General features: G+C 35.4%; 2 protein-coding genes across 2 annotated transcripts; both read left to right on the forward strand.

Moving 5' to 3' along the window:
• The first annotated feature begins 145 nt into the window (after positions 1–145).
• LOC125187630 (acyltransferase GLAUCE-like) lies at positions 146–3,971 on the forward strand. Its single transcript, XM_048084251.2, has 2 exons — positions 146–714; positions 3,004–3,971. Exons 1-2 carry the CDS (start codon positions 268–270, stop codon positions 3,877–3,879), a joined length of 1,323 nt encoding a protein of 440 aa, XP_047940208.2. The 5' UTR covers positions 146–267; the 3' UTR covers positions 3,880–3,971.
• Positions 3,972–7,209: 3,238 nt separating this feature from the next.
• On the forward strand, positions 7,210–9,563 carry LOC125187534 (6,7,8-trihydroxycoumarin synthase-like). The gene is made up of 2 exons (XM_048084142.2): positions 7,210–8,100; positions 8,816–9,563. The coding sequence occupies exons 1-2, from the start codon at positions 7,213–7,215 to the stop codon at positions 9,422–9,424; spliced, it is 1,497 nt and encodes a 498-aa protein (XP_047940099.1). The 5' UTR covers positions 7,210–7,212; the 3' UTR covers positions 9,425–9,563.

Raw genomic sequence — 9,563 nt, forward strand, 5'->3', positions numbered from 1 at the left:
TAATAGAATCATATATCAACCCTATAAATAACTAGAACTTGCAATAGGGACGGGTCTAGCTTATTGCGGACAAATGCGCCTGCTCATATTTAACTACATACATATAAATATAACTCGCTATAACATTTTTTTATTAATCTTCCATTAATAGCCTCTTTTTAAATATTTAAATTATCTTCACGTATATTTTTGCCTCTATTATTAAAAATTTCAGACTCCGTCCCTGCTTGTATCGCAAAACTCCACCAAATACTTGAACCCACAAAAATGGCAGGTCTCTCTCCCATTCCAGCTTTTGATGATCTCAAAATCACATTCCAAAAATCTTCATTAATCTTCCCCTCGCAAGAAACTCAGAAACGATCATTTTTTTTGTCGAATATCGATCAAATTGGGGATTATAATGTCCCAACAGCCCATTTCTTCAAGCGAAATCCAGATTTGGAAGCTGAAAATGTAGCCAAAATGCTCAAAATCGCGCTAGAAAAAGTGCTGGTGCATTACGATTTCATGGCGGGAAGGTTGAAACTGAACAACAAGACAGGGCGCCTTGAGATCGACTGCAACGCTGCAGGAGCGGGCTTCGTTGTGGCTTCTTCCGAGCTCTTGCTTGAAGAAATAGGGCCGAGTTTGGTTCATCCAAATCTGGGATATCGGCAGCTTGCTGATCATAATTTGCCATCTGAAATTGATCAACCCTTGTGTGTTTTCCAGGTGCCACACCTCCAAAATTAACAATTATCCATTTGTGTTATGTGTTTTTATTTTATTTTATTTTATTTCATACTAGCTAGTTCTAGTGACCCTCTCCACACCAGTAGGAGTAAGTATGCTTTTGTATTGAATTATTATCAGCTAACTCATTTCAATTTCATTTGTCATATTTTACTTTTATCATTTTTAATAGTGTTGTATTTTATTTTTATCATATTTGATAGTGGACTTTATATTCTCTCTAATTTATTTTCTCACACACAATTTATTATAAAACTATATATAAAAGTGGAACTCATATTCCACTAACTTTTTTTAATCCACTTTTCATTACATTTATTAAAACTTTTAGTGGGTTAAAACATGATCACAAATTATGTGGAATAGAGAGATAGTAACTATTTCAAATTTAAAATATCTACTTTTGATAGAAATTCAAATTGTAGAATATAATTGATAGAATTTTGAATTGTAATTTAATTTTAAATCCAAAATTTTTACAGTACCAGATATTAGATTTTAATGATAACTCTTATTCCAATTTCACGCCATGAGTTCCATGGTACCAAATGAAGCCTAATAAAAACTACCCCTTATGTCCCATTGGATCATATTCATTTCTAAGGATGTCAATTCAACCCGAAACCCGTGGGCTGGCCCGAACAACCCGGTAATATGAGCGGGTTAGGGTTGTAATTTTATTACCCGAATACAAAACGGGCTAAACGGGTTGGCCCGAATGGGTTGGCGGGTTAAAAGGGTCGGCCCGAACGGGTTGCGGGTAGGCCCGATGGATTGTGAATTTTAATTATAAAATATTAAGTTTTTGGGGTTTTTTTATATTTTTGAATCCCCAATTTTCATTCTACACAATCATTAGTCTTATTCAATCTTTATTTTACACTTTTCCACTCGATTCCACAATATCAGCTTTCAAGTTCCATCTCAACTCATTATTTCATCGTCCCATCGTCTGCCACTATTGTCTTACCACCACCAAAGCCAATCACGACAAAATTAAGAACTATCCCATCAAAATCTTAATATATTTATCATTTTAATAATGATTCATGTAAGATGTGATTTTTAATTTTCATAAAGAATTAGTTACAAACAATGTCATAATAATGACACGAACACAAGCTTTAATTTTATATTGTAGTTGATCGAGATGAAAGGCTTCTTTTCAAGTATTATTGAAGAAAACTATAAAAATTTGAAGATTTTATAGAAGAATCTAACTAAAAAGAAAAAAGTATCTAAAATTTAAAATCATTTTATAGAAGAAAATTTTGATACAAGAGATTATTTTTGAAAGCTTTTAGGCCCGAATAGCCCGATGGGTTAGCCCAAAACACGACGGGTTAGGGTTAGGGTTGAAAATTTATGACCCGAAAAATCCATAACCCGAATGGCCCGCCTCCAAATAGCCCGGCAATCCGAGTGGGCTGGCCCGAACCCGAACAGGTTAGCCCGATTGACATCCCTATTCATTTCTACGATGTCCTACTCCCTCTGTTCCATAGTAATAGAGTCATTTTGTCATTTTGATACGTTTCATAGTAATAGAGTCATTTCCCTTTTTAGCAAAAGTCAACACATTTTTCCTACCTACTTTACTCTATCTTACTTTTTTTTTCTCTTCATCTCTCTACCTTTTTCATTTTCCACTTTATTCTCCATTTACTTAACTCACCTAACACAATTTTTCTTAATCTCCGTGCTGAAAAGAAACGGTTCCATTACTATGGAACGAAGGGAGTATTATAGTTGAGTCAATTCCTTTTTTGCAAACACGCTTTGTTTCTCCTACTTTACTTTCTTTGTTGTTTTACTTTCTGTTACTTTATTTTCTCTTACTTAATTATGCCATAACTCTTCTATTTTGTTCTCAATTATTCCTTAATTTTTGAGTCTAAAAGAAATGCTCTAACACTAACGGGATGACGGATGTAAAATTTTGATTGAGCAAATATAATACTCCCTCCGTTCCAAGATATTAGACTCGTATACCATTTTGGGGTGTCCCAACATATTTGAGCCATTTCTGTTTATGGTAAAAATTTACTTTACTACCAACTCTACTTACACCACTAAACACATCTCATAAATTTCTGTACCTAAAAGAAGTGAGTCTAATATCTTGGGATGGAGGGTGTATAAATTTTTTGGTTGTAATACTTTAAAAAGGAGTAATATTTCCAGACTTTCCTTTCATTTATTTTTTAATAAATTTTAATTAAAAGTTAAAATGAGTATTTATTTAAGTCATAAGTGTGAATATTGCAGGTAACATCATTCAAATGTGGAGGTTTCGTAATAGGCATGTCGACAAATCACATCTTATTAGACGGCGTCGCCGCCAAAATTTTCCTACAAAACCTCTCCTCTCAAGCTTTTGGCGACGGCAGACCCTTACCCTTTCCCCCTTGCAACAATCGCCGCCTCCTCGCCGCTAGATCTCCACCCAACGTGACATTCCCGCATCTTGAATTCATCGACCTCCACCTCCCCACCGGCGAAGGCTCACGCCCCCCGAATTTCAACTGTTCCCGTGAGGAGGAACTCCGCTACCGCATCTTCAAGATGAACGCTGATGACATCGCCAAACTCAAGAAAAAGGCCAAAGACACCACCGTTAGCAGCTTCTCGGTGGCTGCCGCCGTTATATGGCGGTGTAAAGCCTTCTCCGGAGATGCAAAACCCGAGAAAAACGATACGTCCACCTTGCTCACCGTGATCGACGTGAGGCATAGGGTAAAACCCCCGTTACCGCAGTCATATAGCGGTAACGCGATTTTACCAATTAGGGTTTCCGCCACATTCAAGGAGGTTGAGAGTGGGCCCTTCTCAAATGTGGCGGGGAAGATCTCCCAAGGAATGAAAGGGATATCGGATGAGTATGTGAGGTCGGTGTTCGACTGGCTAGAGGCGCACAGGGGGCTCCCTCACGGGGACTATATGGTCAGCTCGTGGCTAGGGTTAGGGTTTGAGCAGGTCGAGTACCCGTGGGGCAAGCCACTTTACAGCTGCCCTATCGTCCACCATCGGAATGATATTTGTTGGGTTTTCCGCGACGGCATTGACGGTGGAATAGCCGCCATGGTAGCTTTACCGGCTGAGGAGATGATCCGATTTGAGGGATTGTTTCATGACTTCCTTTGAGATTAGTGAAATATGAATTCTACTTTTACATGTTAGTTTTATAATTATTATATGTAAAATGAGTTAGTGTAATATGAGGTCCACTTATCACATATAGTTAAAATGAAATGAGATACTGTAATTGATAAGGATCTGATGACCAGAAGGAGTATAAAAGCTTAAATAACGTGTTAATAAATTCAATTACTATGGGAATAAAATTGGAAATTAAAAAATTATTCACATTTTAAAGAGTAAACAAAAAACAAATTGGAAATTACAATAATTAAGTAAACATTATACAGTATATACAAACCTAAATTAGTAAATATAAATAAAAACAAAAAATAAAAAATGAATTATTCAATATTTGAAAGAAAAAGCATAAAAATCAACAAGATTGAGAGGGTGTGGAGTAGGGGTGAGCAATATACTCGAAAATCTAATATCTGATCCGAACCAACCTAAAATTTAAAATTTGGTTTGATTATTTTCGGATTTTGGTTCGGTTTATTAGCAACTTCGGTTTTTTCAGTTCGGTTCTGACTTTTTCTATGTTTTCTTCTTTGCTCTAACACTATTTAATATTTTTCTTTCTCCAGTTTTTTACTTTCTTCTTTATTTTCATTTCTCGCTTCTTTATAATTTTTTTTTTTCAATTCTTCTCATCTTTTCTTATAAAACACAACTTTATTTTTCTTTTGAAAAATACAACCATTGTATCTCATCTCAAGTTATGCTTCAATATATGTCTATTTTTTCCAAAACTCATTACCATGTAGTAGGAATTTTTATGGAAATATTTGCTTATCAATGAAAATAAATTTAATATTCAAATGGCTAACTAGGAATTATTATGTGTAAAGGGTCAAAATGTCAAATGTGGTATAGAATTAGAAATCAAAGATGGTGTAACTTGATGTTCTAGGTTCACAATCATTATGACATAGACTCGAGAATATCGTGAACAAGTTCTACAAATAAAAACACATAATCAAACCATACAAGAATGAGAATTCAGACTCGAAACTCACCCAGGCATAAATATATGTCTAAGAAAACGAAAAATTCAGTATAGAGTTATAAAAAAGAAAATACAAGCTACTAGCCATTACACAAGTCAATCTTAAAGAATATGATGACCATAATATGTATTATGTTTTATGCTAATTATATTTCTAATTGGTATGTTTTGTAAAAAATAAAGAATATGATGCTTAATTAGACTGAAATAACCTCAATAATATTATTTGAGAAACGGAAAGATGGAGTACAACTTAGTAATTTTGTTGTACTTATGATTCAACTTCCCAAACTGTTAGTTAATCAATTAAAATTGTGGCTTAATAACTTAGGTGAAATATAGAGTTCAAGGTGTATTTTTTCAAGTAATAAAAATAATACGGGTTGTTTATTAAAATTAATAATATAATTCTACTAAACTCATAATTAAAGCTAAGAAAGGGCATATAATTTGTTGTAATACAGCAAACGCTCTCTTAGTAATATATACTTGGTCTAAATTTATGGATATATTGTGCAGTGACTCTCATTCTATAAAATTGATAATACTTGATGGCTTAGACTTGGCCACATAAGAGAAGACAAAACTTGACGACTCCAATGAATGGAATACGTGACACCGTGTGCGGTGTGGAGCATGTACAAGGTTTTGAGTTAATTTTTGTGAATGATGAACAATCACATAAGAATAATATAGCGGTGAATGGATCCTTTTCCTAAATTTAGCATATTATTACGATCAACTCAAAGAGGAATTTTTGTCGGTTAAATTTACGATGCTACTGATATAGTACTACTACTATATACTCCCTCCGTCTCTATCTCAAGATAAGTGACTTATATTCCTTTTTGGGGTGTCTCACTATAAGTGACCTATTTCCATTTTTAGTAAAAAGTCATCTCTCTGACCTTATTCTCTCTTCTCTCTTCTACTTTTTCCTCTCTCCTACTTTACTCTCTCCACTTTAACTTATTTGAATACCATTCCTTAAATCTCGTACCCAAAAGAAGTAAGTCATTTATCCTGGGACGGAGGGAGTACTAAAATTGAAATGAAAAACCATTTAGGTATCATGTAAGCTTAATATTGATGAATTTGGAATTTGGATTTATCCATTCAATCCATTTTTTTTTTATTTTGATAATAATCTTTGCGCGGTTATGTATGTAATGTTGTGCGTCACCTAAAATTTTCATTGATGCAATATTAATATATAGTGGATTGTGAAATGGATACATGTAGCCATGTAGGCGACTACGTGTATTAATACAGTTGGATTAAACTACTCTTTTTTTGACAATAGATGAATCTTAAGTTATACTCCGGGGTCGGCCAAGGCTCCTCTGGAGCCGCGGCTTGGCCTGCATTGGGTTCGTCCCTGGTCTCCTTACACTTACTCCTATACCTTTTTGGATGTCTTATCTAAATTGGCAAATTCCATATTTTTAGCAAAAAAAAAAACTTTCTATCTTCTACTTAATTCTTTCCGCACCTCTCACTTTATTTATCATATTATCTTCGTCCTACAGTAAGAGTCACATTTATTATTTTTTTCCATCTCATAATAAAAGTAATATTTCACTTTTACCATAAATATTAAGTAGAACTCACATTCCATCTACGTATTTCACTTATATTTTATTATAAAACTAATACATATAAGTGGATCCTATAGTCCACTAACTTATTCAACCAACTTTCATTTACATTTCTGAAAATTCATGTCCACACTAAATGTGACTCCTATTATGGGACGGGAGTGGTATTATTTTCTCAAAATTTCATGCACAGAAGAAATGCATCTCTTAACATGGGATATGAGAAGCATTAAATTTTATTTAAAAAAATCTTGAAAATGGCAAGATTTTTTATATGCATTTGAAAGAAGAATTTCCACAAATGAGCTTAAGCAGAATTTCAAATTTTCTTTACACATGAAATCAGTTATCAATGCAATTGAGATGTCGTATTATTATATGACAATCATAATAGGTCTTCCACGTTTTAAATTTAGTATACACTTTTAAACACAAAACGATCATTCCAAAAGTATATTATATGAGATGTTGCGTAATGAAAAATGTGAAACTAGAGCTGTCATATCAATCTCATATCGATCCAACCTAATAAAGTCTAACCCAAATGCAACTTGAAATCATCGAATTTTTATTCGATTGACTTCATAACGACCCAAACCATTAACTTCTTGTATGTTCATATCAAATGTTTTTGTTGTATAAAAAATTGTCAGTCCTATGCGAACACAAATAAACATTCTAGTACAAATACACCTGGTGCGCTACGTTACATTCATCACTACCTCATTCACTATGTCACTTTTTCTATGCATAGTTCTTCCCATAATCTTTCTATACCTTCTTCTCCACAAAACCACAAAATCAATAAAAACCAAATCTCCGCCCGGCCCGCCACGCCTCCCGTTCATCGGTAACCTCCACCAGTTCCTGGCGGCCGGTAACCTCCCACCATATCTAACGAAACTCTCCAAGAAACACGGCCCCATTATCCACCTCAAACTCGGCTCCATCCCAGTCGTCGTTGTCTCTTCCCCCAAATTAGCAGAACAAGTCTTGAAAACACAGGATTTATCATTCTGCAGCAGGCCTAAGTTTCTCGGGCAGCAGAAGCTCTCTTACGGTAGCATGGACATCGCGTTCGCTCCCTACGGACATTACTGGAGGGAGATGAGGAAGATCACATCGGTTCATCTCCTCAGCCTCAAGAAGATCCATACATTTCGGTCCATCCGCGACGAGGAGGTATCTCGTATGATCGCCAAGATATCGAGGATCTGCGACGGTGAGAGTGAAGGGGTTGTGAATTTGAGTGAGATGGCTCTCTCTCTTGGCAGCAATTTGATATGCAGAATTGCCTTTGGGAGAGGATACGAATATGACGAATCGAAGCAACAAAGGTTTGGTGAGATTCTGAGAGAGGCTCAAGCTGTGATGGCGTCTCTATCTGTGTCGGATTTCTATCCTTCGTTGAGTTGGGTGGATAGGCTCAATGGATATGCAGAATGGGTGGAGACGACTTACAAGAATTTGGATGAGTTCTATCAAGAGCTCATTGATGATCATCTTGATCCAAATAGGAAGGAGAAGGAGAAGGATATGGTTGATTTATTGCTACAACTTAAAGAGGAGAAATCTTTCACTTTTGATTTCAACTACAAGAATATCAAAGCTCTGCTAATGGTATTTTTGTTTATTTCACATTTTATTTTCACACATATATATTGTTGTGTTATACATTCTCTGTCTGTGAATAGGAGTCCCATTTTTTTCATTTTAGTCTGTCTGCAAACTGGAGTCCAGGTTCCATTTTACTATAAATGGTAATAGGGTATCACATTACAATAACTCATTCTACTCACATTTCATTTAAAACTAATACTTCCTCCGTCCCTGAAATTTTGTCACATTTTTCTATTTTCCTCTGTCCCACAAAATTTGTCACATTTAACTTTTTTACCACTTTTGGTAGTGGACCCCACATTCCACTAACCTATCACTCACATTTTATTATAAAACTAATACTTTAAAAGTAGGACCCACATCCTATCAACTTTTTCAACTTACTTCCATTACATTTCTTAAAATCCGTATCCAATCAAAGTGTGACAATATTTAAGGGACGGAGGGAGTATATGCAAGTAAGACTTATATTTCCCTAACTTTTTTCCATCAAATTTTCTTAATATTTCTTAAAACTCGTGCCGCCAAGAAATGAGATTCCTCATGGCGGACGGAGGGAGTATATACGATATTGTAAAAAACTTGTTTACCAAAATTAATTTACCTATAACATGTTTTATAAAATATTCTAACTTAATACTCCCTCCGATCCAATTAATATAGTAAAACATTTGGTTTCAGTTCAAGATTTTATGCAGCGTTGTTTTGTGTGTAGAATATATTCGTTGGAGCAACCGACACAAGTGCAGCGACGACAGTTTGGGTAATGACGGCACTGATGAAGGCACCCAAGATCATGAAGAAACTCCAGGAAGAAATCCGCAATTTGGAGGCCAAAAAAGGGATAATAGACGAAGATGATCTGCCTCGACTCTCATATTTGAAAGCAGTCATAAACGAGACATTTCGATTGCATCCTCCGATTCCAATCCTGATGCCAAGACAAGCGATGCAGAGATGCACTCTCCATGGCTACCAAATTGAGCCCAAAACAGTGGTTTATGTTAATGCGTGGGCAGTTGCAAGAGATCCCGACTATTGGCAACATCCAGACGAGTTTGTGCCTGAGAGGTTCTTTAGTAGTAGTACTAATATTGACCAAAAAGGCCAAGATTTCGGGTTCCTTCCATTTGGGGCGGGGCGGAGAATGTGTCCCGGGTCACCTATGGGAATTAAACATGTAGAGGTTGCTGTGGCTAACTTGCTCTACTCTTTTGATTGGGTAATGCCTAAAGGGAGCAACCTTGATGAGGAATCTCATCCTGGTATTACAATGCATAAGAAAAAGCCACTACTTCTTGTACCTAAAAGATATTCCCCTTAGGCCTTAGTTACTGGCTTTGTTAATTATATTGTTATAATGTTTGATTTTTTGGTTCTATGTTAAGCAAAGTTTTATTATTGCAAATAACATGAATGTACTTTCATGAAAAGCATTAATAGAAGGCATATTATTTTGGTTA

The sequence above is a fragment of the Salvia hispanica genome, chromosome 5, assembly GCF_029641045.1.
Source record: "Salvia hispanica isolate PSC_SH4W2 chromosome 5, Shi_PSC_v1, whole genome shotgun sequence".
Taxonomy (NCBI): Eukaryota; Viridiplantae; Streptophyta; class Magnoliopsida; order Lamiales; family Lamiaceae; genus Salvia; species Salvia hispanica.

Excerpts from the sequence above, each read along its gene's own strand:
- LOC125187630 (XM_048084251.2), top strand. The coding sequence starts at position 268 with ATGGCAGGTCTCTCTCCCATTCCAGCTTTTGATGATCTCAAAATCACA. Across the intron at positions 715-3,003 it reads AACCCTTGTGTGTTTTCCAG|GTAACATCATTCAAATGTGG; the intron begins GTGCCACACCTC and ends TGAATATTGCAG.
- LOC125187534 (XM_048084142.2), top strand. The coding sequence starts at position 7,213 with ATGTCACTTTTTCTATGCATAGTTCTTCCCATAATCTTTCTATACCTT. Across the intron at positions 8,101-8,815 it reads ATATCAAAGCTCTGCTAATG|AATATATTCGTTGGAGCAAC; the intron begins GTATTTTTGTTT and ends TTTTGTGTGTAG.